This window comes from Protomyctophum parallelum (assembly GCF_964188405.1).
Source record: "Protomyctophum parallelum genome assembly, chromosome: 6".
Taxonomy (NCBI): Eukaryota; Metazoa; Chordata; class Actinopteri; order Myctophiformes; family Myctophidae; genus Protomyctophum; species Protomyctophum parallelum.
The window spans coordinates 33,358,306-33,385,547 of NC_139701.1; the positions used below are offsets into that span (position 1 = coordinate 33,358,306).

Below are 27,242 nucleotides of genomic sequence, written 5' to 3' on the forward strand. Positions count from 1 at the left end.
AGGCTATCTATGGTTATGTGTGCATGAGCCCCACGCTGGTGCGTGTTGATTTGCACAGCTTCCTTTAAACAACATGAATGCAACAGAAAATGGAACGGGAGTTGATGCAATTACAGTGCATAATTTCTCCGAGAAGATTTTGGAACAAGTAGTACACTTTCATGTCATGAAGCTGAGCGGTGGGTTCTTCCTTTGGGTCGGTTCGAGTCCAGTCCTGTCCAACTTGGCAGTTTCAATGAATAGCAAATATGTAAGTAAAACTGTCTTAATATCAAACACGTTTGGAAATTAATCGCTTGAGACGTATTTATGTATACTGGACAATGTAGATTTAAAAGAGCCAGCTTTAAACTAAAGAATCTTAACGTTGTTAAACAAATCACATTTTATAACAAACCTTTATTTGCAGGACTCAATGCCATTATCGTCGTTAGTCCTCGGGGATCCATCTGACACCTCTCCAAATTCACTGGCACAGAGATTAGGTAACGTGCAAAATCCTCAATCCATATCGGTAGAAGGATGTTGAGGTGAATTGAACAAGGTGGACCCTCTTGTAAACAAGTGTAATGAGTTTGTGCTTGAAATGTACTGTAATTCACTTGGTTAATAAATATTTCAATCAAAAAAGATTTATGGATGTAGTGAAAGAGGACTTGAAGTTAGTTGGTGTGAGGAGGCAGAGCAGAGGACAGGGTCTGATGGCGACCCCTGAAGGGAAAAGCCGTCTCTAGGTTTTCAGAATATATATGACACTATGTATGGCACATTAGTAGTCCACTAGGACAGTGGTTCTCAAACGTTTTATTTTCATGGACCCCCTCACCCCCATAACTCTGTGTACAAATGGACCTAATAATTTTGGTAAATGTCCACAAGCCAGCATGGTGATGACCTCTGTGCACTGGTGACCAATGGACATTTTTAGTTGCACTGGACAGATTTCTGGGTGCATGTTGGCCTAAAATGGGTGCATGCCAGTGAGACAGATTTTGCTCCAGGTTACTAGGAAAATGAGACTAAAAGAAGTGACTATAGGCCATGTAAGCACCTTAAACCTACAGGTATAGACTAGCCATGATTCATGACTCTCGTATTCATACGAGTCAAGACGAAACTTCACCCTGGTTTTTGCGAACGCTGCATTTACAAGATTTCCGTATATATAAACATTCAGATTTCAAATATAAAGTACTCACAATTTGTGAAAATTGCTTTTTATTAAACAACGCGGGACGCAGCAATTCTAATCGCTGGCGCTGCTACTAACTAACACCCGTGGGACACTTTGTGAGTACTTTATATTTGAAATCTGAATGTTTATATATACGGAAATCTTGTAAATGCAGCGAGCGCAAAAAATAGGGCAAAGTTTCTGCATGACTGTCATGATAATCAATCATCAGGGCTAGGTATAGACATACATTGGCTATTTGAAAATCTACAAGCTGATCTACAAGCTCACAACACATCATGCCTTGTGAGCTGATGCTTGTAGATCTGCTATTTAAAAGAACATCTGGAATATTTGGGATATCAAACCTACCACAGATTTGGTATGGGGCTCCCTGGCACAGATAGGGGTTAGGGACAAATAGTAATACTTCTTTATTTCCAACACACGCCCAAAAAACCACAAACCGCAACTACCAATATTTACAAGCAATACTGTCTGCCGGTCTACCAATATTTACAAGCAATACTGTCTGCCAGTCTGGAGCCTTGGCCTACAAATATGTTGCCAATATTTAATACTGTCTTTTGTTTGCTTTGCAGCCAAGAAGACCATGAAGCAGGTGTTTGTCAGTTACAGCATTTCAGCGACAAATTCAAACCTTTCACTTCTGGTGGAGGAAAGGATCAAAAAAGAGATGGAGCTTCACCCAGAATTATTTTAGCCCTAAGTCCTTTCAGGAAAGTCTTTCATGTTTTCAATGTCTGGAAACTGAATTTAAAGATGAGGGTTGATTGATTCCCCTAGCTAACCCCTTATTTCTTGCAGATGAAAGTTGATTCCACTAGCCCCTTTATTTCTTAACTGATTGATCTATGTTCTGAAGTCATACACAAGACACCAAATGATCACATCAAGTGTTCATTTATTGACATAATCAATAAATTAAGTGGTTTATTATCAAAACATGTATGCCTATGGCTTTTTGTACAAATGTGTTGTATTAAAAAAATAACACTTAAAAATCAAAATTAGTGGTTTGAGTTACTTTGGGCTTTTTCTTTTCCACTCTCTCAAGTACTTAAATTCCTGAAGATATACAAACTATCAAACTATACAAGATGCTCCAAATATGTCCAAATGTCCCATGTGTTTCACGTCTGATAATGAGGATTCATACCTGTGCAGTGTGCATGGCGTTCTGGCGCCAGGTATTACTGGGGAAAGAATATGCAAAAATATCTGCTGTGCTTTTGTGTATAAGAAAACTTCAAGTTGATTAAGTACATAGAATCAGTGAATGGCACAAATACATACAGTACCTTTGCAGCGAGTCCTAAACAAGGTAAAGTGATCTTGTACAAATGTACAGTACACTAGTAACATCTATAGGGTGCATGTGGTCCGACGTACTAACAGTCTTGAGTCACAGGTGAGTTTTAATCCAAAACAGGTTAGTTAACCGGCAGCGCACTCAGGAGTGACAGTGTTGTCGAACTAATGACCCTCGGACTGTTGGTATGTCTAACCAACATATGTATGCACCCCACATCTATAGTAGGTCAGTCCTAAAGCTGCTCTATTCTATTCTCCACAAAAGTTTATTTCAAAACCTCTATAAATATTGTGCTTTCTGGCATAGCCCACCGTTATGTCAGGCTAGAGTTACACATCCTAAGAACAGGATTACAACCAATAACATTACCACGGAACAGAGGAGTGAAAGGTGGACTGAAATACAAGCAACAGAAATGTCCTTAACAGGACAAAATAAATACTGGTTTTCTTAATTTACGCCACATGTTCTTTGTTTTGTAAAAGAACACAACCTTTATGATAAAGCCATTTCAATGCTGAGATGTGTCATAAGACATGCAAGCTGTTCAGTATAGCATCCATTCAACTCTCAGAATCATTTAGCATTAACCAGTCTCCTCAGACTGTCCCCACAATCTGTGCAAAGGTCTCCGGCTGTAAATCATATCAAACAACCATCATACAACCCACACTGAACAGAAGTAATGCTTACAATTTAAAGAAGCGTTTACACTGACCACCTCTGAGAATAAAGTGCCAAATTGGACTTCTGGTACAGGGACCACAAATCAGTAAAGATATACAAGTATAAATCCATTTGTGCCCTTTCATGCAATTCAGAGTGGTAGTAGTTAAGCCAATCCCTGGATTTCTAACATGTTGGCTGAAAAATCATAAACACCTGATTGTGTCTTTGACATTTTTAGTGCAAAAGAACCCCTACATTTTATATAATTTATAGAACACTGAAATCCTCTCACGAAGTCAAACTTCACACTGAAAATTCATAGAGCACACCATTGAAAGCCTGTCTGACCGTTCTTCAGTCTTTGCCTGTTAATTTGTATTCTCTGCTTTTGCTTGCAAATCATAGGTGTACATACAACTAATGCAGTGAAATCAATTCACTTGAGCACCATTGAAAACTTAAGTCTATATCAAGAACACACATTCACTTGAGAAACTCAGCATAGTACAATATTTTTGGGGTAGCTCCTGAATGTACCCTGAATCATAGTCTTAAATATGTTACCGCCGCCCCCACCACCACATCCTGGCCCTTAAAGGGACATTTCACCCTTTTTGCAAAAATATATATGTTAATGATGTTTAGAAGATTTAGGACACTTTTGTGTCTTTGTGTGTGTAATATGTGGTTTTAGATATTTTAGATTGTAGCAGTGAGCCCAGTGTCTCTGATGTCATGGACACTGGGCTCACTTACTTCCTGGACTACATGTTGTCTCAGTAAGACAGCCCTCCCCCTATCCACAAGGAGGAGCAGTGCACCAAAGCATTATGGGAATTGTAGTCCAGGAAGTAAGTGAGCCCAGTTTCCATGACATCAGAGACACTGGGCTCACTGCTAAAATCTAAAATATCTAAAACCACATTACACACAAAGACCCCCAGGAAAGTGTTCTAAATCTTCTAAACGTCATTAACATGTATTTTTATGCAAAAAGGGTGAAATGTCCCTTTAACAAAGGTCCAACTTGGGTCAGTTAAATAATTCATTGGGTTTTGTTTTGGTTATACATTGAAAAGACTCCTCTGGTTTTTTCAGAGACTTGTTGACCCCGTACCGCCGTCTAACATCAGCTCACTTAACAAAAGACCACTGCTATGACGCTCGCACCCCGTTGGCTACAGCAGCACAGTTGCCAAGCACCTCTCCTCCAGTTGCTAGGGCGTAGGAGGCCGGCACCGCTGCCAGAGCGGTGGCCACTGCCACCGTGGCGCCCCCGGTAGCGGAGAGGTGTAGTGGCGTGTCGTGGACGCGGGAGTAGTCCCGGTCAGTCTTTGTGAGGAGGAGATGCTGCTCTCCGGGCCGGAGCAGGGTCTGGCGGGTGAAGATTTCTCCGTCCGCCAGGCTCTCCGGCAAAGGTTGACCCCTCGTCTCGGGTAGCAACAGCAAACAGATGATGCACAGCAGAGTGCAGCATGCGAAGATCACGTGATGCAGGAAGTAGCCCTTCTGGTTGTGGAGGTCCATGATTGGGGCCGTGAGCATGCCGAAGCCAGCACTGGCCAGCACCAGGCCCAGCCCGCCACCCCTACACACACATGAAGAGGCAATGTCACTCACAGCAAGATGATCAGTTTCAAATGCTGGAAATTCAAATATTGTGAAAAGCGATACCTATGTTATAATTTTACATTCTCAAAAACAACAGCATAATTATGTTATATAATAAACCTGCCCTTTAATGGATGATCTGACTGAACAACAGGAGTTTCTTGTTGCAAAAGTCAACTATTTCCCCACAAGATGGAGCCAATAAGCAACTCTAGAACAAGAGCTCCATTTTCTTGACCAGTGATTAGCGGTTTGAGGCACAACATCTATGTCTGTATGTATGAGTGGATACCACCATTTGTATGGTATTAAAATAGACTTGCTTTAGTGTGCCATTTAAGACAATGGAATCCACTGATCATTTTCTTCTCTTTATTCAATGATTGTCATTGATGACCGACGATAACGTTACTTTGACTTTAAGTATTTTAACAATTCCAATATTTATATATAGTCATAATTACCAGTAAGACGCCCTGAGGGCGAGAACAACAGAGCGCAGTTGAGAAGCAGGAGTTAAACTATTAATCTGGTGTCGGTTAGGTCAGATGTTGTCATGACCATGAGGTCAGTGTTGTGATCTTCATATATGGAGATCCAGGTGATGATAGTCAGCTCCACATATGGAGATCCTGTGTGTGTGTGTGTGTGTGTGTGTGTGTGTGTGTGTGTGTGTGTGTGTGTGTGTGTGTGTGTGTGTGTGTGTGTGTGTGTGTGTGTGTGTGTGTAAATATTTTTTTTCTGTTATTTAACTGGCCCGTCATTTGAGAGCAATAAACATGAATGTTTATTTGGCAGTGCAATTATAGGGAAACTTCATGCATTTCCCTCTACGCTTCGGTCTCTCATCCATACACGAACAGCGTTTTTCAGTCACTTAAATGGAGATTTTTGAAAAATGAAGATAGACATTTTCTAAGGTAGAATCGTGTAACCATGTAAAATGGAGAGGATGTGAAAACGATGGCACTGTTGCATCAACTGCATCACTTCACCAGCAAGCAAAGATGTCTGCTGCAACAAATATTTAGTCCACAGCGTCCATGGTTTAATGCCAAAAATCCTGAATCCTCCTCATCTTTAGTAAAGGAGGACCTTGGCATTTGTGCCAAATTGAACACAGAAGCATCTCCCTGATCTGATACGGAGGTCTCTTTTCTTAAAACAAAGGTTGTGTGGAAAGGATTTGTTTTTAAACAGAGATTGAGCCTTTACTTCCCAATTGTTTTGCCGATACAGCGCTACTCTCAGTGGCTGTGACAAAAGTGTTTATGGAAAGATCAAATTGATGTAATGGCTGTCACTAGGGAATTCTTCTTAACATGGTGAAAAAGGGCTGTGGTTCAGTAGTTAATAGCAACATAAAGGAGGACCATGTACAGTATACTAAACCCCTGGGTTCACAGCTCACCTGATGACCGTAGGGGTGATCTCGGCACAGAAGAAGATGCTGAGTGTGCTGACGGCAGAAGAGGAGAACATTCCGATAATGGAGAATGCCACAGAGAATCTCCTGTTCAGAGTATCTCTCAACACTACACAGACAAGGAAAACAAAACGTCAGTGTGTCCGTATTTTTCAAGACTCATTTGTGGAAAAATAACATTGAATGTCAAATAGTCTAGTCCGCGATTATAATACGACCCCGTTTTTTAGGATATTTCCATTGAAGAAAAAAAACGTAGTCTTATATTCAGGCCAATAGAATAACACAATACAATGTAATATAATCATGGTACCTTGGGAAGCGTTTCAACTTCTCTGAATACTAACATTTTTATTCAATCAGTTACGTTTTAACCACTTAAGTATGATGAATAGCGAAAATAGCAATCTACAAGGTCTGTGAGCTTGTGGAACTGCAAAAAGAGAAATTATATGCCTAAATAAAAAAGTATTGAATTAGATATCACAACATCAGGCAAACTTTTGCAACCATCAAAGATGGGTAACAAGCTCCGATCTCTTCCCATACCCAGATGTACCTATGTCGTGGCGGAGGCTGTACTTCCCAATCACTGGATTCCATTAGCGAGCATTGAATGAGAGGAGATAAATGAGGAGGACATTAGAGAGCACAAATAAGGGGTTTTGAAGTAGAAGCAAAGAACAATGAGAACAGTCATTAGGATAACCCTGAAATGTTCACAATGAAAGCCTGGAATAACGACCACATACAGCAGATACGTAGGTAGGTCAAGACAAGGGATGCTCCAGTTAAACCCAAAGTTCATAGGCAGTCCGTAACCACTTAAACGCTGTAGTCCCCCAGGGCTCTTTTCAAGGCCCCACCCTGTTTTCGCCCTACACTTTAAATATCCTTGCTGAACATAACCAAACTATAAAATAGCGTAGCGACATTTTCTGAGCTTGTAGATCTGCTATTTATTTTCATAAACGTTGATCCCAGAAGAGGGAGAATAATAATAAATAAAGAATAACAACGCTTCCTGGTCAGCTCGCTCTCGTTGGTTATTGCAGGTTTCTGCTCAATATTCCACCATTTCAAGTCATACATATCAAACTTATTTAATAATTGATAAAACTACAGTTGTGCGATTGTATGGCGATTCAGATCCCAAATCTGACCAATTAGCCTCTAGTGTGGGGACAGCTTTAAGTAACTATTTACCCTGTCATTTGTTGACTAGGGTTCATGCCATTCACTCTGTTCTTGCACTTTGTAAGTAACTCTGGATAAGATTGTCTTCTAAATGCCGTGCCGAAATAGAAAATTATAATCACACGTATATAGATCTGAATATCATCTTTCTCTTTAAGTGGTCACTCACAGTTGAGCAAGCCCAGCTGAAGTAAGGACGCAAGGGCAGTGATGATCATGAAGGTGAGTAGGCCTCCCCGGCGGCCCATCAACCCCACCGCTGGGCACAGCGCCAGGCAGGTGGCCACCGCGATACCGGCCATGGTGAAATAGTCGGTATGGCACATGGCGGTGGGCTGCGCCTCAGGGTCCATCATACTGCGGGCAAAGCAGTGGTGAATCCCGTACCCTGTCAGACTGCACGCACACACACACACACACACACACACACACACACACACACACACACACACACACACACACACACACACACACACACACACACACACACACACACACACACACACACACACGAAAAACTGTCATCTCAGGCAAGTGTCATCAGTGAAATGCTTACTACAGATAAAACTACTTTTACATTTCTCTAGGGAGGGGGGGGGGGGGGGGGGCTCATGTGTAATCCATTCATAGCCACTTAACATAACGTATGTTCATTAGCAGAAGGGACACACACACAGACGCACACCCACACTTACGAGTTGACACAGAGCACCACAATGTTCTTCCATAGGTTCCTGGTGCTCATCATCTTCACAATGCAGGTCCTCTTGGGTTTCTTGTGCAGTTCCTGCTCCAGTTCTGATGACAAAACACATAAACGCAGACACACACTCAGACCTTTCCTAGTATGAATTCTCACACCTTCAGTACACAGCAAGGAATGCATTACAGGACATTTGGGAAGGTAGCTAGCCCCACGGTGCAACATCTGTGATTTCCAAATGACATATATCGGTTACAGTGTTGTCGTCCTAGACTCTTGGGGCAGGAGAAAACAATACCTCACACAATCACAGTGGGGGCTGAGGCTGGCGGCAGAGAGACGACATAATATGAGGGGAGGAACATACACACATAAATAAATAAGCAGTGCAAATAAATATCTGCTAGCGTAGTTAGTCTTTTCTGAGTCGACTTTTGACTGAGACTCGGCTCATTGGGATCAATCACTTATGAAGCTTGTGACAAATTACATTTGTATCTTATGCATGGTTGGGGATGAAAGAGGGGGAATGACGATAAAGCAGATATACATTTTATCCACAATCCACAACCAAATTATTTATTAAGCAATCCTCTGTTAGTACTGCTTCCTGCAAACAATTTCCCTGTATGAACTTGTGAGTGAAACTTTGGATGAACGAGCACACAATAATGAATTAATCATGATCATGACTGATTCTGTCGCAGGGTGCGAGAGGGAGATTGAAAAAAATCAATGAAGTTATGGTACGTTGTCTTGCATTTTTCGTGGGCTCTCCTGTTGGAGAAGGACATGACATCTGTGGGATGTTATGGTGCTGTGCCTCACACACATTATGCACTGTAATGAGCCTTCCCTGTTGTAGACATGTAATGTTGACATGATGGCAGCGGATGAGCATAAACAAGCTGGTGGATTTGGAATTCACAGAATGGGAAGAAGAGACACCAATTAAAATATTCCATCCACCCAATACGGATCCGCTGTTAATTAATAATGTAAATATCTATGATGCATATCTGTCTACCGCACAGATATGCTGGGCATCTGTGGATATAACCACATTCCGTGCATATCTATCTTTAATGGTCAGGGTTTCTGATCCGGAATCCTTCCCCCTCAAAGCCCGGCCTTCCTCACCTGTCAGAACTCCACTGGGCTCGGTTGACATGTCGACCTGGTTCTTCCGGGCGATGCACAGCATCATGGCTTTTGACCTGCGGTAGTGCTGGGTAGCCAGCAGCCAGCGTAGGGACTCCGGAAAAATCCTGGAGAGAGACAGAGGCCGAGAGAGCAAAGAAAGACACCAGAAGGAAGATGAGAACAGAATATGTTAAGTGCGAGAAGGGGAAACAGACAGAAAGGGAAAAGACATGAAGACAATGGAAGAAAGAGAGTATTGTGCATTGGTCTAAACACAGCGTGCTGTGTACTGCGTGCCACTGTGTAGTACAAATGCGTGTACTGTACAAGCCGTGGCCTGGTCCTGACAGCAACCACCACAAAACTGGCTTAGTGGAGTCCCTCAGGAGGCGGGACTCACCAGACGTAAGGCAGCATCAGAACGAAGGGGCTGATTATGACGATCTGGAGGACCTGCCAATCATCCCTGTCTGGCCAATGGCGACACAGAGACGCCACACCGGGCATCAAGAGCTGCCCGCCTACCATCACAAAACTGGACACCATGGTCATGGAGAAGCGCCAGCCTGGCGTACACAGCTCGATCCCTACAGCAACACAGGGAGAAAAAGGGAGAGGGTGAAAACCATGATGTTTGAAGAAAAGAGAAAAGAGAGAGAGTGCGTGCGTGCGTTATTTACGTTGTTAAACAACAAACTCAGTGGTCAGGAATAATGTGATGAGATGTGTCTGTTTAGTGTTTAATGGTGAAGCCAACATCTAATTTCCTCCATAAATAATTTAGCACCCTCTCCATTGCTGAACATTAACCGTGAGAAGGCTACACAGGGCCACATGGACACATTGCACAAACTACTTGTCGGACAGTCTGTGAAAGTTTCAGTGTGCCCTGGCTTAATTTCTCCGCCTGGCCTCCTGTCTCCTCCTCTCCCTGCTGCCAGTAAGTTGGTACAGTCCAGATGGCTTGGTGCAGATGGCAAGGTCTTTAGAAGGTGACCAATGGAGAAGGTAGGTAGGGGGTTGGCACTAAAGGGGCTGCATGGCTTATACTGTCACTTCTTGTTGTGGAGGCTAGAGAAACGAGAGCACGAGAGCCAGGATGGAGTTGGGAGGGGTTGGGGAATGTCCTACAGGAAAGTAAGGAGAGGAGCAGAATACAAATGAGAGCAAGCCGAGAACTCCCTCCATTCATCAGTTTGTGGAATGACGGTGGAATGATAATGAAGCCTAGGACGAGAGGGAGAGAGAGTGTTAAAGAGAAAAAGAGAGAGAGAGTAAGATGCATGCACAGAGAAAAAGATAGAAAGAGAGGCTACAGACTACAGTTGTGGTATCAAAGTAAATGCCATCTGGGACTGTCACTGCTACAGTACCCAAAAAAGAAACAGACAAACAGATAGAACTGTCTTTGGTGCAAAAGAGAGGGTAAGAGGTCCACTGAAGCAGTGACAGAGAACAGGAGGATGAGAAGGTATGACATTTAAAAATAATATATTGACAAGAAAAAACCTGAAGGCATGAGTGTGATTCCCTTCCCCCCTCATCCCTGGTGTACTGTACTGCACAGCTCCCTGCAAATCCTCCCCCCAGGATCCCAAGCAGAAGGAAATTAAACTGACCCCCCAGTTTGGCTCATCCTTAAGTCTCTTCTGTGTCTGTCTCCAATGTCTTCATGCTTTGGGGTGTGTGTGTGTGTGTGTGTGTGTGTGTGTGTGTGTGTGTGTGTGTGTGTGTGTGTGTGTGTGTGTGTGTGTGTGTGCGCGCTCCCAAGTCTCCAATCGACATGACGGTTCAGACAGATCCCAGAGGAAGACCCCTGGCAGAATAGAATTAACCACATGAATCCTAGCATCCCTATTCTGATTCGGCAGATCTACAGATCTCAGATAAACAGAGCGAGTATTCAGTGAAAATAGCAGATCTCTGTCTATCTTGTAGATTGGCTTTTTCTGCAAAGAGATTTTGTGTAGAGGGAATAGTTGGAAGTATGGACTTCTGGTGGATCCCGATCAACAAAGTTATATGGGTTTAAGTGGTTAAACACTGTATTCCATGGACGGAATTTGGTGAGGATTCATGGTGCTTTCTCTCATCTTGTACTTTGTTAGATGTTCTGGATACAAATATCTGCTAAATGCCTAAATTGTAAATAGATTTTTGTGCAGTACTTTATGTATGATACAGCATTAACCAGCTTGATATGAAACTGCCCCACCCTCCTTTTTTTTTTTATTGATCTATCTTTTATTGATTTCTTAAGGGACAGATAGTAGGCTGACAGGAAACGGGAGAGAGATGGGGGGATGACATGCGGTAAAGGCCGTGTCGGGTTCGGGAGTCGAACCCGCGGCACACCGCGACTGGATCACCAGTCCGGTGCCCAGACCGTTACGCTACGGCCTGGGCCTGCCCCACCCTCCTTGACAAAGAAAGTAATAATACACAACCGTGGCAGTGGCAAGCAATCCCTGGAAAAATCTAAACCCCACGCCAACCCTTTAGGGAGGTGTCTACTGGGACACACACATCCTCTCCTAGAGTACACACACAGATAGATACAGACAAGCATACTCAGACACACACACACACACACACACACACACACACACACACACACACACACACACACACACACACACACACACACAAGGGGGGGGGGGGGGGGGTTTGTTGCAGCTGAGTGGGAGAGAATGGCTCCTCTCTTGTGTTGATTATCTCACTGCCCCCCCTTCACCTCCACCAACTCCTCTGCCCTCCCTGTACTGACCACCCCCCTCGCTCCTCTCCCATCCCGTCTCCTTGCTGCATCTGCGTTCCCCCGCTGAAGTGGCTCTCAGTCAGTACCCTCCCTCTCTCCCTCTACATCTCTCCCATAAGCCACCATCCCCATCCCCCCAAAGCCAACGTGCCCACAACACATCTCTCCCCTCCTATTCCTCCCTTCTCCCTCTCTCTTGTTCTTTTGCTGTCAAGAGGAACCTTCTCTGCCGTCTTGTTATAGCTGCAAGTGAACAGTTGTGGGTGACAGGAAAGATGGGGGGGGGGGGGGGGGGGGGAGAGACCACCAAGAAGAAAACAGGAAAAAAAACAAAAAACAATGGTGCTGAGAAAGACTTGACACTGGGAGGAATATATCCATTTTGGCCAACTCAATCTGTCATAACAAAGGGCTGACACCGCACACACGGTTAAGTAAAAGGCCTGTATTAAAAAATGTCCTTGAGTAAAAGTACGAATGTGAGCTTGTAGATCAAGAAGTACAAAACAGTGCTTGTTTTGTTCATATTGTGCATCTGCAGTACAATATTGTCCTCTGAGATGTAGCGGAGTAGAAGTCTAAAGTATTGAAAAATGGACACGCTCAAGTAAAGTAAAGGTACCTCAGCATTGTACTTAAGTACAGTACTTGAATACTTGAAGTTAGTTACAGTTTACACCACTGCGACCATCTCAGCGTGTGCTAATGCTCTCTGGGTAACCTTGCCTGGGGCTTAAGAGTGGGAGCACGTGCACGTTGCATACAGTATGCACACGCACAAGTGTGTGTGTGTGTGTGTGTGTGTGTGTGTGTGTGTGTGTTTTCTGAGGCGACAAGGAGGAGCTGGTGTGATAACAGCTGCCGTCGGGGGGGGATGGTATACACTATACACTGTACTCCTCCTCTGGGTTTGAAGAAAGAGCTGCGGGGGGGGGGGGGGGGGGAGGGGGGAGGACGTGGGATGATAGTTCTGTTTCCCAGCTGAGTCAGCATGAGCCAACCCGCCCCCCCCTCCCCCACACACACACGCTGCATGTCTGTGCGATTACCTAATAATCTCTGAGGAGAATAGGAAACAGGAGACATGACCCCTGCATCGCTGCTTGAGAGCCCGCAGAGAGAAGAGATCAATCCCCGTTGGGGCCTCGCCACTAAACCCTGCGACCCACAGTCAGGTTTTACCTGCACCACGTACCGTTCTGCACCCAAACTGAAGCTCACACACAAACTAAAATAACAAAAGATCGGTTCAGAATTATGGTTTTCAGCGTGGATAGTGTTCTGATCCGGGGACCCCCAGGGGAAAACATTTTAAAATGTATTTAAACATCTTGTATGGGGATCGCTGGCACAAAATATTTTATGATGGGGTCCACGGCCAAATATATATTAATTTGGGGGTCCTTGGCATAACATAGTTTGGGAACCACTGCAGTGGTTCGCAACCTTTCCAGGCTGCGACCTCCAAAAACAATCATATTTGAACTGGGGACCCTCCACTCCACCCTGACAAGCACTTGGAATTGTATGAGTTGAGGCACTGCATTTAGTTTGACTCTGTTCCACAGATGCATGTTGTGGAAATAGCAGATCTAACGCCTCGCAACATAGGTCAGCTATATTCAAATGTTTGCCTCTTTCTTATATTATTTGACAATTTGGCAAATGTTTGACCAGTTTCTATACTAGTACAGTTTGTTGATTACTTTTGACTGCATGGTCTTTATTTCATTTCATGTTTATGTATTAAAAAGGTCTTAAAAGTCCTTAAATTGTTACTTTACTTCTGGGGACCCCCACCACAAAAACACCACTGCACTATCCAAGCTGAGACGTATGAGAACAGTACACGGACAGAATGGCAATAGGCTTAAGCCCATCACACACCGTCTGCGAACGCCGTGCGTCAAAACAGCCGCCTCCGTTATTTTCAATGAACCTATCCCACACCGGCGGCGTCCGAGTCCGACGAGCATTCACGCCTCGCCTGACGCTCCGATATGCCACCGTTCTATTTTCCAGGCGTTGCCACGCGGCCTGTGTGTTGTGCTTTACATTACATGCTGGATCAATGTATTGGATGCTCCCTGTGAGAAAAGTAATACAGAACGTCACCAGGCTTTCCACCCTGGAGGAAAGTCTGGTCTGTGTTACTAAATTGCTGTGTGATCCGGTCGGGAGCGGATGATATTGTTACATAATGTTGTAGTCATTGTTCTGTAGTCATCAGGCCGGAACCCTCAAACCAGAACTTCCTTTCCCTCAAACCGGAATAATGCCTCCCGAATAAAAGCCTTGATGCGGCGTAGTTTCACTGATTTCTAAAATATGAATGTGAGTGTACTACAGTCAGACTCAAAGACTATGTAGCGTCTGTATACCTTTGTTATCCCACAGGGACTTTCTAGAGAGCGAGTCACGCTTTTATAAGGTATTATTCTTCCAATTTGAAGGAAAGGAAGTTCTGGTTTGAGGTTTCTGGTCTACTCTGATGACTACAAAACAATGACTACAACATGACGTAATTATATCATCCGCTCCAGACCGGATCATAAACCTGAAAAGGAATGCTGCCCAGGTTAGAAATATCCTATCCTATCTTCATCGGTGGTAAATTCTGCAACTAACAGACTTGAATGCTTCCAAGGTACACCAGAACATGCATGTGTCCATGAATGATCATGTGATATGCACAACACGTGTGTGCCATTTGTATGTGAATGTTTTAATGATATGCCAAGCATGCGCATCCCAGTGTACCTGAATGATTGATCGTGTCATATGCGTGGTCTGCCTTGCCTTGTAGTATGGACAGATATTATTTCAGAAAAGGTGCTAAAACACTTGTGCAGACAGAGATGATGGTTTTCAATTTAAAATGCCATTTTACATGGAATCATAAGTGGCTTCTGGATTAAGTAAGTATGTTCGCACAACAGCGAAATATACACAAACATCCACAGATGAATAAACAGCATCTCATTTAGAATGACAAACAAGCGCTGGTCATCTCCTGTGGAGTTAAATTATTTGCCGCACTGTGTGCAGCAGTGAGATAACAGAACAATGTCGATGAGAGATTTTATATAGTCTCGGAATAATGAGCAAGAGAGGGCATGAGTGCATGTAGAAATACAAGCAGAAATGGAGAGAGGGAGAGAGAAGGAAAGGACGTAAGAGTAGGGGAAGAGAAGACCTGAGAGAAGGACGAGTGAATAGCTAAAGTGGTCAGAGAGTGGTTCAAATAGAGGACTTATGCGAGCTGAGAGTGTAGCCTAATTTATCCTACAGATGCCCGACTCCCTGAAAATAACATTTTCTAGTCGTTAGGCACCATTGTCATCAGTGGTGGATTAAGGTGGTCATGGTCCCCTAGGTCCCCTACTCAACATGCCTAGCTTTCATAATCATGTAGATTTGGGTCATGTGTCATCAAATCAGTCATCTATGACGTCAGTCGGCTGTGGAGTATTTAGTATAACATATGACTCCAAATGTGGGTTTCATCCTAATCAAAGCCCCTTTGGCATCCATTATAAAATGTAATAAAAAAAATAAAAAAAAGTATAAAACATGTGAACAATATTTATGGAGGTTCTTTGTGGTCTACTGGCAGTGCATACAAATTCTGATACTGACAGTGATCAGTCCAGCGATTTGCAAGATTAGGTTGTGACCAGGCTTTTCTCTTTGCAGATCAGTAAGGCTGAGACCGAGGCTACCCTTACAGAGATATAAAACAAACTGCTGTGCAAAGACAACCCCATAGAAATACAATAAACAGCGGAGCAGCATATAACAGCAATAATTCAACAGAAGCCCAATTATACACAGGCCTATTGTTCCTACGTATACTTCCTTGTTTTTCTGACAGATGTCCTTAATGAGGCTGGAACATCTAATTTGCACAGAAAATGACTTTCAATGGACATAATAGACAGGTGATTCAGTCTGTTTTGCATAATTGTGGATCTCAGTCTATTTTTAACTAGTTCCATCTTGTGTGTGCGTGTGCGTGTGTGTGTGTGTGTGTGTGTGTGTGTGTGTGTGTGTTTGCGCGTGCGTGTGTGTGTGTGTGTGTGTGTGTGTGGAGGGGTGTCTTTGCTGACATTGTGAGTGTCTAACTGAGTGTGTGTGCAGTACTTGACAAAGGGGATTATTAAGGCATGCTTGCGATTTAGGAATTTTCTTTAATAGTTCTTGGTCGCTGCTTCTTTCAGCATATTGTACTTTTTTTGTGGTCAGCCATCATATTGTCTTTCTGGCTGTCAGTTATTTGAACACGATATATATTGACCGCCAGTCTACCTATCCAATCAATAGCTTAATTTTGTAAAAGTAAATTTAAATAGTCTAATCTGGGGCCTTCCGTACAAGCAGTATCAACCTGCTTGTCGAGTACTCTCTCTCACACACGCACGCACACACGCACGTCGTACGCACACATGCTGAGATTGACAGAGTACATGAAGAATGTCGTTAGAGAAAACAGACAGTTCAAGGAAACATTACTTGATATGCAAAGTAGGTATCCGTTCAGAATGGGCAGGGTTAAATAAAACGCGCCCCATCATTGCTCGTTTTGAACACTTCAAATAGAAGGAACTTGTGAAATCCCGATGGAAGTTTCTCAAAGGTACTAACTTCAGGATGAACGATCAATTCCCGACTGAGACTAATGACAGGAGACGGAAGCTAACTCCCATCCTCAAAGAATATAGAGCCAAAGATCACAAAGCTGTCATAGCGCTGGACAGGCTAGACATTGATGGCCAGCTGTTAAGGGATTCAGAGATCACTCCATGGCTGTTCTAATCTATCCTGTTGTGTATGATGATGATCTATGAAATGAAACAAATTGAGGATTACAGAAGAGATCTGGGCATTGTTCCATGGGATCTTGTGTATCTTGAGAATGACTTAGATGATGCTGTCGACTGTTTTAATAAGCTGCTAACTGAGGATGTTTACCACCATGCCCCTATAAGGAAAAGTACAATCAAAGCTAAACCATCCCCCTGGATTGATCAACAATTAAGAGAAGCAATGTCTCAGAGGGATGAGGCCAAAGCTACTGCATCCAGGTCATGTCTGGTTTCTGACCTTATGCTATACAGGAAATGCAGAAACTTTGTTGTAAAATTAAATCACTTTATTATAAAGCAGCATTTGAGAAATGTAAAAACGACCCAAAACAGGTCCAATATGCATGCAAATGCCTCAAATGAAGAACTGGTGGGACATATAGATGCACAGATTATGCAGGGGAAATAATGCAGTTTTGTTTTACCACCAGACATATATTTTGATGAAATTGAGAAAATGTTGTTGTTGCTCCCTGAAAACAAATCTCCAGGGCATGACCTCAATGACAATAAATTACTAAAATATGCTGCCCCATTTATCGCTAGACCTTATTTGATATTTCTCTGCAACAAGGCAAGTTTCTGACAATATGGAAGCATGCAAAAAAATTGCCCTATTCCTAAGGATAGTAAATCAGCTTTTACTGCCCCAAATAGCCGAACAATCAGCCTACTTTCCTCCCCAAGTAAAATCTTGGAGAAAGTAGTTACTAGTTAGTGACTATATATGGAAATACATGGAAACAAATAACCTATTAACTCATGCCCAACATGCATACCGTAAAAATCATTCCACTGAAACAGCTCTCATTGAGATGACGGATACCCTATCTGTATGGCAGAAAGCAGTCTGTATATGTCAACGGCTCATTTTCCTCACCTCGTTCTACCTCCTGCGGAATCCCACAGGGGAGTTGTCTTGGTCCTCTATTATATATCATATACACAAATGATCTTCCATTATTACTAACCAACTCAAATGCACACGTTTGCTGACGACACAACCATCACTGCAGTAGCTGAATCACAAACTCAGTTGCACAAACACCTGGCGAATGATTTTAAACACGTTGTGAAATGGGTAGAGAATAACAAATTAGTACTGAATACTGATAAAACTAAGAATATGGTCATATGCACCAACAGAAAAAGGAATAGGTTAGGGCCATGGAACTTATCTTATGGAGGGGTACAGATAAATGAGGTCACAGAAGTCATACTACTAGGAATTAAAATACAAAACAATTTATCATGGACAGCTCATACCACAGATATCTCTAAAAAGGTAATGCAAATGGCAGGAATGGTTGGGCGAATTGCAGGGCTTCTAAATAAAGAGACGTTGAGGCTAATATCCCGTAGTCTGATTTATAGTCACCTAAACTATTACTGTGCAGTATGGGGCAACGCAGCTCAGACCGATATGAGAAGACTGCAGATCACACTAAACAAGGCAGCTAGAATGGTCTTAAGATGTGGGTATGAAATAGGCACAGGTGAACTGCATAAAAGAATGGGATGGCCCACAGCACTTGACTGCATCTTGCATTGATTTAAAAACATCTAATAAACCAGTAAACATAAAGAATAAATTAACATTAGTTAGTCAACACAAGATCAAGACACAAAGATAAATGTTCTACCAAAAATAAATAGTATGGGAAGCCAATCTTTTATTTTTAGGGCAGTTAAATTACCGAACTCGTCATTATAGCTGGGATTGCTATCATTGATTCATTACTATGTTGTGATTTTACTAGTTTAGCTTTGTTTTAGTTTCTGTGTTGCTATGCAGGCAGGTTTTCAGCTGGCTCAAGGAAGAGAACGACCCTGCCATGCATATAGTCCACTATAGATAGGTGAATGTACTGTATCTGTCTGTGGGCAGGCATATGCTGTGCGTGAGACCGTGAGTGTGTGCGGTTGTATGAGTAGAGGATTAGAGGTATAGGTACTTTTGTTATGCTGTAATACTTGTCTCACTGCTGTCTTTTAGCATCAGTGTAATTTGTAATGTATTTTTGAAATGCAATGTACTAGTTTGTAATGTAATATAATGTATTCTGTAAGGTTTAAATTTATTTCTGGACTCTTGGAAGATTAGCCGAAAGGCTAAAAGAGATCCAAATAAAAATCAAATCATGTGGACAGACACAAACATTAATCCAGTATGTGTGTGGGACTGTGGGGCGTTGGGATCGAGGTGGGGAAGAATTTCAACTACTGGTTCCCAGTTCCCACTACAGATCTTATTAGCACACAGCAGGCTGACCACAACCAGGCAGCATATCAATATGTGTCTTAATGAACAGAACTCCTTTGGAATCTATATTCAACAGGGTCATGACCCCTAACCTGATGACCTGAGGACTGTACAGCAAGCTCTAGACTAGGATTCTGAACATTATTGCCACTTTGACCAGAACCAATTATCTCTAAACACACACACACACACACACACACACACACACACACACACACACACACACACACACACACACACACATGATAATAAGAGCGCCCCTCACTTCACACAGGTGTGATTATTTTATCCACTGTGTGACAGACAAACAATTGTATTTCCCTGACCATTTACAATGTAATGCATCATGTCTTTCATCTGTGGACTGGAAGCTTTGAACATGTTCCCATTATAGGGTGTATGGCTCAATACTTCCCATACTGTAAATAGGACAGCATTGGCTTTACTGTCTGTTGTTACCTGTCACAGTATGAGCTTCAAAGTGAGGTGAGCCGGCCATTCTACAAATCTACACACACTCCCTCCGCTCAGAGGAAAGCCATGCGATACAACATATTAACAAGCATAATACCGTCTACTGTGGTCTCTAACATACGGTACACACACATATGACAGTATAAACATACAAATGTGTCTGTCTGACAAAGAGTGACATAAACAATCAAAACTTCTCCCCATTTTCAAAACAGTATTTGCCAAGCGCCATTTCTGTGAGTGAGTACTATGAATGTGTGTGAGCCAACAAGAGGGAAAGAATAGATGAAAAGAAAGAAATGAGAGCAAGAAAGCTAGAAAGATAGAATGTGCAGGTGAGGGAGAGAAAGAGAGAGAAGCCAGGAGGAGAGAGAGCTTAAAGCCGAGTGAAGCCTGTAAAATGCTGATGCAGTCTGAACGCAATCGAGCGAAAAAACGGCTAGCAAAACTATTTCCCCCTCAAGTACCACCACTGGAAATGAAATGGAACGGCTTTGTCAGCTTCCCCTTGGAGGAAGGGAAGCAATGACCAAACATGCACACACACACACACACACACACAAACATACATTACAGCCAGCCAGGCAGACAGACAAAAACTTTTATGCACATAAACATGTGCAAAATATGACAAATGCGTGTTATGAAACAAATGTTTTCTGAACACATGATTGCATCATGGCTACCACCACTCACGCAGTCTCAGCTCATCAACATACCCACAGATGATATACAGAGACATGAGCCTGTACATTCCTAACATATGACTGTCTTGCCATGAGTATTGTCTGCTTCTTAAGAACAGCGCCAAAGAAATAAATCCCCACTTTCTCTTCCGCTGCCCTAGCCTGGGGATAGTTCAACTCTCTCATCTCTCGCCAGATAAGAGGCATTCATTTGGTTTAGTTTAGTTTTTTCTCTTCCCAGCAGAGATTTACTGTATCAGGAGACCCCCTGCTGGGAGGAACAAAAGAGCCCCCCTCCACCCAACCACAAATTCTGCCCCTGGACTTCACATAATGTATGACTAATCTCTACTAGGCATGGTGAAAGAGAGGGGTCCTAAAGAGGAGGCCAGCGGAGGAGGAGGGGACAGAGAGAGATCGGGAGGCGGTACGACCTTCCAGGCAGGGCTTGTTGGAGTGTCACTGTCAACCCCCATGGCCTGGCCAAACCAAACTTTGCCCTGTCTCTTCCGGTCCTCGCTGATTAGATCGGTGACAACACAGTGCTAGTGTAGGCTGGGGGGTGGGGTTTTGGGGGTTGCTGCCTGATGCTGTGACAACAAAAGGACAGGGCAGCGGGGACAATACTGTCACCACAGCACTAACAACACAGACACAGAGAGCAAGAGAGGGCTGCCTGGGGACGAACCCACAGCGCAAAGAGTGGGGCAGGGAGAGAGAAAGCAGAGAGATTTACAGAGGAGAAAATGGACAAATAAAGGGATAAAATTTAAAACAGGGAGCGTGGGAAAAAACAGGCTACAGGGGAGAGCGTGTGCGACAGCTAAACAGGGATTTCAGCTGGGAGGAGAACAGCCATGTATACAAGGAGATATCTACTACTTACTGAGCACGTAGAGGGAGAGAGTGAGACCTGCGAGGCAGCAGCCCTCGAAGAAACGCAAGGTGCTGAACGTGGTGATGTTGTCGGAGAAGGCCACACTCAGACCAAACACCAGCACAAACAGCGCCGACAGAATCATCACTGGGTGCCGGCCAAACCTGAGCAGGGACAGAGAAAGAGGTTGGGGTGGGTTGGTAAGGAGTCATACAATGGAAAATATATTGTCAAACAAAAGGAGATGGTGCCTTTGCTGTAGTGGAGAAGACACTGGTCATTTGTTATCGTTTCCGTCCCATTCTTTGCACTTCCTGGTTTCAGGGGCAGTAGGTCACTGGGGTCACGTCACAGCTGTCGCCTCACTAGCCTTTTCTTCACATTGTTTCCATAGCTAGCACTGATCCCACCACATCAACATATCATGGTTCTTTCTCACTGGTCAGCAGCTCAATTATAAAAAGCAATGTAGGCCCAGGAATGTATACTACTTTAATGTGTCTACATTTACATATTATAATAATTATTACCGTTGGGGTATTTTTGCGACTGTACATAGGTGAAATTTACCCTCTGCATTTGACCTATCCTAACTATTAGGAGCATTGAGCGCTGTTTGTCAATATACACATTTCCCTGGCCACATTAGCCAGCTGGGGGAACGTTTATAGCAAACACAATACCACTCATGCTGTTCCTATTCTCCAGCTGATCTCCCCTCCATTCTCTTGTCACTCTTGAAAAAAAGAGGCCTTGATACTCAAACTACTTCACTTTGGGGTAAGGAGTCATTTCCCTACCTGGAGTGGATAATCCACCGGTTTCCTGCTGAGAACCATTTAGAGATGCCAATCATCATCATAGCTACTTCACACCTTTGCCCCCACCCATTCTTTCAATGATTGAAGTAATTTGAATTATTATTACACCTGACCCGTGGATGGCTGCAATCTGAAGTCCAATCAATAACAACCAATATGTTTATCAAATAGGCTGCACTCAACCATGTCTGGGTGAATTTACCAATGCAAGTTGTTTTTGTTCTGTAGTTGTAGTTCTAACACACACACACACACACACACACACACACACACACACACACAAAAGCAGTGATGCAATCTCAGCTCACTGAACTGTAAACTCTCTCCTCCACAACTGTGCCTCGAGATCCTGGCCATGAATATCCCACACAGGACAGGTGACAAGGCGCAGCACTTGTGGAGGCGAACGCCCACCGAGAACGAGTCAGACTTACTGCCGAGGACACGGGCAACAGCTCTTTGGCCATACAGAGATTGGATGGCCCTTATTAGAGCCCCATCACCTCCCACAGGGGCAGTACATTCAAAGTCATATTAATCTATGTATTCCATTAAAGTATTGATCGAATGCTCGATGCTATTTTCTCATTGACTTTGTTAATAAATGAGGCGCCTATGGGTATGTGATAAATCCAAACAAGGATCAACTGATGCTGTCCTTGGTTGTGACAAAGCTTGTGGGAAAATTGGGAATATACCGGTACAATTACAAGTACAAGTACACTGTATCGGGGGGAACTGCAATTTGAAGGTGACTTGAGTGTCTGAAATTTTAAGAGGACGCTACTCGGGTACACAGTCACACATAGTCACACACACACACACACACACACACACACACACACACACACACACACACACGATGAAAAGGGGGAAGTAGCATACCAGTCGGCCATGACACCCATCACTAGGTACCCAAAAATGGAGCCCACCAACAATGAGAACTTGGCGATGTGCACCTTCCAGGCAGAGTCACACACCAAATTCCACTGTAAGAGACAAAGACAGAGCAACAGACACACAGAGGAAAAGCAAAGATCAAAAATCACCATCAAGTAAGAGTTTCTTTTGTAGAAACAACTATGCACTAGTGCTGCCAACGAATATTCCATATTCGAATTCATATTCAAATGTAAAAAAAGTTAAAATAATAAACAAAAATCTAAAAATCAAATATTTTAAATTAAGATTCTAATAAATAAAATAAATGCTGTGTGAGTTCTGGCGAGACTCTGCCATGTAAACTGAAACATTATACAAAAATTAGGCTATTAAGATACTTATGAATCATTCATTTGATCTCGCAAGACTCAAGAGAGTGCATTTCTCAGCACCAACCGCGGACCATACAGGACCGAACTATATAGATAAAGAAAGAGAACGTTTTACAGCATATTATTCTGCAATATTCATATTAAAATCATATACATTCAACATTCGAAATTTTTTCAAATACATGTGGTGCTCCCACTAAGGAAAGTAGGCTTTCTAATGACACAACCCACCTTTGTTTTGATGAGTAGCAAAAACGTTCTTTTTATTTACGCTAAAGAGGAGAGGCTGGTCTGAGTTCCATGTGAGATTTAAAAGCGAAAGTAGCTGAGCCTTAATGCAGGGCAGAATCATAGAAGCAGTAAGGCTATGGACCAGAGCTATGCACAGACCAACTATGCATTGACCTAATTCCAGGTCAATATTACAGAAACACACACACACACACACACACACACACACACACACACACAAGTCTAGAAGAGAAAACAACTCCTGAAAGAAATCTTGCACGTGTGTGCTACTTTGATAATTCATGAAGGTTGAGTGTGCGAACATGCTTGACTCACTTGTGAAATATTCACAATGTACATGATGAGGGAAAGGAGGAGAGAATGAGAGCAAGCAGAATGTGTGTGTGTGTGTGTGTGTGTGTGTGTGTGTGTGTGTGTGTGTGTGGTTTTGAGTAATCATGCCTATGTCTGTCATGAAATCAATAGTTTGTCGCCCTTTCCTCACAGCCCATGGGTCAGTGCACACTGCACAGAGTACCGCAGTTCTCCACAGCTCTCAATCAAGGACATGCGTGTACTGTATGTGTGCGCACGCTTGAATACTTGTGAGGGCCAAATGTCCCTCTGTGTGCTGTGCACTTGTATTACTACACTTGTGTGCACACAGAAAAGGATTCCAGATCCCTGATGCAGCTGTTGTGCGTGTGTGTGAAATAGTATCATTGTTCCACCATGAATTACAGTACACCCCACTGTGCATCCAACTGTGTACTAGAACATAGAGTGAGAGGAGAGTGAGGAGAGAGAGACAGACACAGAGAAAAGGGGAACATGCTTATTGGTTATGATTGATCTGTTTTAGTGGTGGAATGGCCTCTGGTAAAAATGTGATGGATTTATCCATGGGCTGTGTAGACCAGCATTATCCTTTCTGACAAAAACAGATATACGTGGCACAGTACACGAGTACAGACAGACGTCACTCTACTTGGCTACTGACTGAGTGTGCGTGCGACACACACACACACACACACACACACACACACACACACACACACACACACACACACACACACACACACACACACACACACACACACACACACACACACACACACACACACACACAGTAAGTTAGTAGCTATAGTTAGTAAGCTACTTCTTATAATGAATGAGGTCAGTGCTTTACTGCCACTGTGTTTTTGTCCAACTGTCTGACACAGCAGAGAGAACAGACTTAGAAAAAAATACACACACATTAGTGGGGTGGGGAGATGATGATGGTGGAGGTGGTGATGATGATGATGAGTTTGATCACTGGTTCTCAACGTGGGGTCCAGGGACCCCCATGGGGTCCTTGAGGGGGTTCCAGGGGGTCCCCAGCTAAATGACTGACAGTTAGGAATCAAATGGACCCTTGCAGATTTGTAACTCTATATAAGCATACAAATGGAGCCTTGTGGAACCCGTATGGCTCCATTTTGTTCCATTTGTACACTCAAAAGGGGTGATAATCACTGTCACTGCGTTAGATGAACACTCTGGGATATGTACTCTATTGGCTTATCTGGTGCACACGCGTTACCTTGGTAACCACATTCTGACTAAGTCCCGTCTGCAGCTCTAGCTTCCACTCCTTGCAGGCGCACAGCAAACTGCTGGCGTCTACCCCGTTGTAGTAGCTGTCATTGTCGGCTTGGAGGTGAAACGCGGCCGTGCCACCGGCCACGGGCAGGGAAGCCGCGGTCCAGTTGCTCCCATTCCCGATGGGCTGTACGCACGTGCCGCGGGGTTGCGCGAGTAGAAAATAATCCGAGAACTGGCTGAATCCTATGAATAACGCCGGGATCCAAGTCAGCACCACGAGCTGCTTCTGGTGTCTCCCAAATCCGCCGAGAGACGGCAGGACTGAGCCGTCGATGTATGGCAGGAGCTTGGGTGCTGCTGCCGTGTGCTCCAGCGGCGTAAAGCCGTTCTCGGGCGGGTGATCCTGCGCCTCCGGACGGCCGGCTGCCATTACGACCCCGGCCTCAAAGAAAGCTTCTGGGCGCAATAGCTGTGAGCTCCGCAAAGCCCCAGTCCTGCTGCTGCCGTCCACTCAGCGTAAAACCCGTTGACACAAAGGAAACCCAGAGCGCACTAAACCCCTTTGGGTAGTCAACAAAGCAGAACAGGGGGTACTAGGGGTCCTATAGACTGAGAACGCGTGCAGACGTGCTGGGGATCACCGCGTAGTGGCCCTCATGACGAGTTGGATGTGACCGAGACTGAGCGATGTCCAGGTGGGGTTCAGTCAGGAGAGGGGGGCTCGTGCAATGCTCCCAGAGAGACGTGGGCTCAGATAGACGGGCACGATCACCAGCGTGGACTTTGTGTTCCATGGATAAATGTCCTATTGCGGAATCCATTCACCTGTGATTGAATCAAGCCCTGGCAATATGCGTGCGTGGAAGAAAAAAAATAACATGCCCAATAAATCTGATTTCATTACAATCCGTTACCGGGAGGACACTAAAATAATCAATTATCCCTCCATTCGTGCGCGCCACAGGTATTATACCTGTCCAAATTGTGACCTGTCGAAGGCGAGGTGCTCATCGTACAACAGTCGTCAACAGTTATGCAGTATTATTATTTATAAATCCATGGTTCCATTAGAAGAGTCATCCGTGTAGCTCGGTTAAAATCATGTTCGTTTTTTCCGCCGGCTGGGTAATCAATGGAACGCCGTTCCTTCCAAAGATGCGCTTCGAACACAGAGGCTGAGGGAGAGCAGACCCCGCCCTCCGTCGGCCGTGCGATGCGCTGTGATTGGAGAGCGCGTTCAAAGGGCGACTACTGCACCACTGATGGGCATCTGTAGCAGGCAACAAAGATCTCCTTTGTGCACCCTCTGCCCTCTCGACTCGAAAAAATAATAGGGTCGACCAGAAATACTATATGCCTTTCTCTCGATTAAGGGAGATTTAGAGAGATTAACTCAGAACATAACATCGTTCTTTTGAAGCTTTCGGCAGATTTGTGCCAATGCCTTTACCGGAGGTCCTGCAATGCAATGCATTACTAATCTATTTCACCTCACATCAGATTTTCATGACCACATAAATAGGCCGGGATTAGTTTTTCCTTTTGCTGGAGACAATGGGAATGGGGACCAGAGGCGAGCACCAATAATGTGAAGCCCTTTCAGCCTCCAGGGGGCGCAAAGTGATCACACTTTAGGCTTGTGTGTGTGTGTGTGTGTGTGTGTGTGTGTGTGTGTGTGTGTGTGTGTGTGTGTGTGTGTGTGTGTGTGTGTGTGTGTGTGTGTGTGTGTGTGTGTGTGTGTGTGTGTGTGTGTGTGTGTGTGTGTGTGTGTGTGCACGTGCGTGCGTGCGTGTGTGTGCCTGTGTGTGTCAGTGTGTGAGAGAGAGACATCAAAATATGAAACAGCAAACCAATTTCCCTCTGTAGTTGCAGATCTGGTGACCATGCACTTGCCAACCAAGATCTTGGATAAAGTAAACACAGATCCTGCACAGTTCACATAGACTTCTGCAACATGAAATGAGAATCTTCTTCTGTCGTATGTCCTTCCTTACACCTTATAGACCTTCAGCTCCGTTGCAGCAAGCCAGTCCAGTGTGTCATTGTCTAGGTTAATTAAGCATTGATCACCATTTGGTGGCCGGTATATGGGGCAGCTGGTCAGCACATGTTCCACAGTCTGTAATGGATCCCCACATTCGCAGTGG

The 27,242-nt window shown here is 43.9% G+C and overlaps 2 protein-coding genes across 2 annotated transcripts; one reads left to right on the forward strand and one right to left on the reverse strand.

Moving 5' to 3' along the window:
* On the forward strand, positions 1-2,205 carry psmg4 (proteasome (prosome, macropain) assembly chaperone 4). The gene is made up of 3 exons (XM_083767821.1): positions 1-250; positions 410-485; positions 1,777-2,205. The coding sequence occupies exons 1-3, from the start codon at positions 74-76 to the stop codon at positions 1,896-1,898; spliced, it is 375 nt and encodes a 124-aa protein (XP_083623947.1). The 5' UTR covers positions 1-73; the 3' UTR covers positions 1,899-2,205.
* Positions 2,206-4,128: 1,923 nt separating this feature from the next.
* On the reverse strand, positions 4,129-26,200 carry slc22a23 (solute carrier family 22 member 23). Its single transcript, XM_083766967.1, has 10 exons — positions 25,094-26,200; positions 22,889-22,992; positions 21,192-21,346; positions 9,660-9,846; positions 9,257-9,384; positions 8,109-8,211; positions 7,583-7,809; positions 6,776-6,808; positions 6,202-6,325; positions 4,129-4,767 (listed from the first exon to the last, which is right to left on the reverse strand). The coding sequence occupies exons 1-10, from the start codon at positions 25,523-25,525 to the stop codon at positions 4,335-4,337; spliced, it is 1,926 nt and encodes a 641-aa protein (XP_083623093.1). The 5' UTR covers positions 25,526-26,200; the 3' UTR covers positions 4,129-4,334.
* Positions 26,201-27,242: the final 1,042 nt, after the last annotated feature.

Bases quoted from the DNA above. Each gene is read 5' to 3' on its own strand.
- slc22a23 (XM_083766967.1), bottom strand. From the start codon at position 25,525: ATGGCAGCCGGCCGTCCGGAGGCGCAGGATCACCCGCCCGAGAACGGC. The intron at 21,347-22,888 runs GTATGCTACTTC...GTCCCTGCTCAG, and splicing joins ATGGGTGTCATGGCCGACTG to GTTTGGCCGGCACCCAGTGA. The intron at 7,810-8,108 runs GTAAGTGTGGGT...GTGTGCGTGCAG, and splicing joins GTGGTGCTCTGTGTCAACTC to TCTGACAGGGTACGGGATTC.
- psmg4 (XM_083767821.1), top strand. From the start codon at position 74: ATGAATGCAACAGAAAATGGAACGGGAGTTGATGCAATTACAGTGCAT. The intron at 251-409 runs GTAAGTAAAACT...CTTTATTTGCAG, and splicing joins TTTCAATGAATAGCAAATAT to GACTCAATGCCATTATCGTC. The intron at 486-1,776 runs GTAACGTGCAAA...TTTGCTTTGCAG, and splicing joins TTCACTGGCACAGAGATTAG to CCAAGAAGACCATGAAGCAG.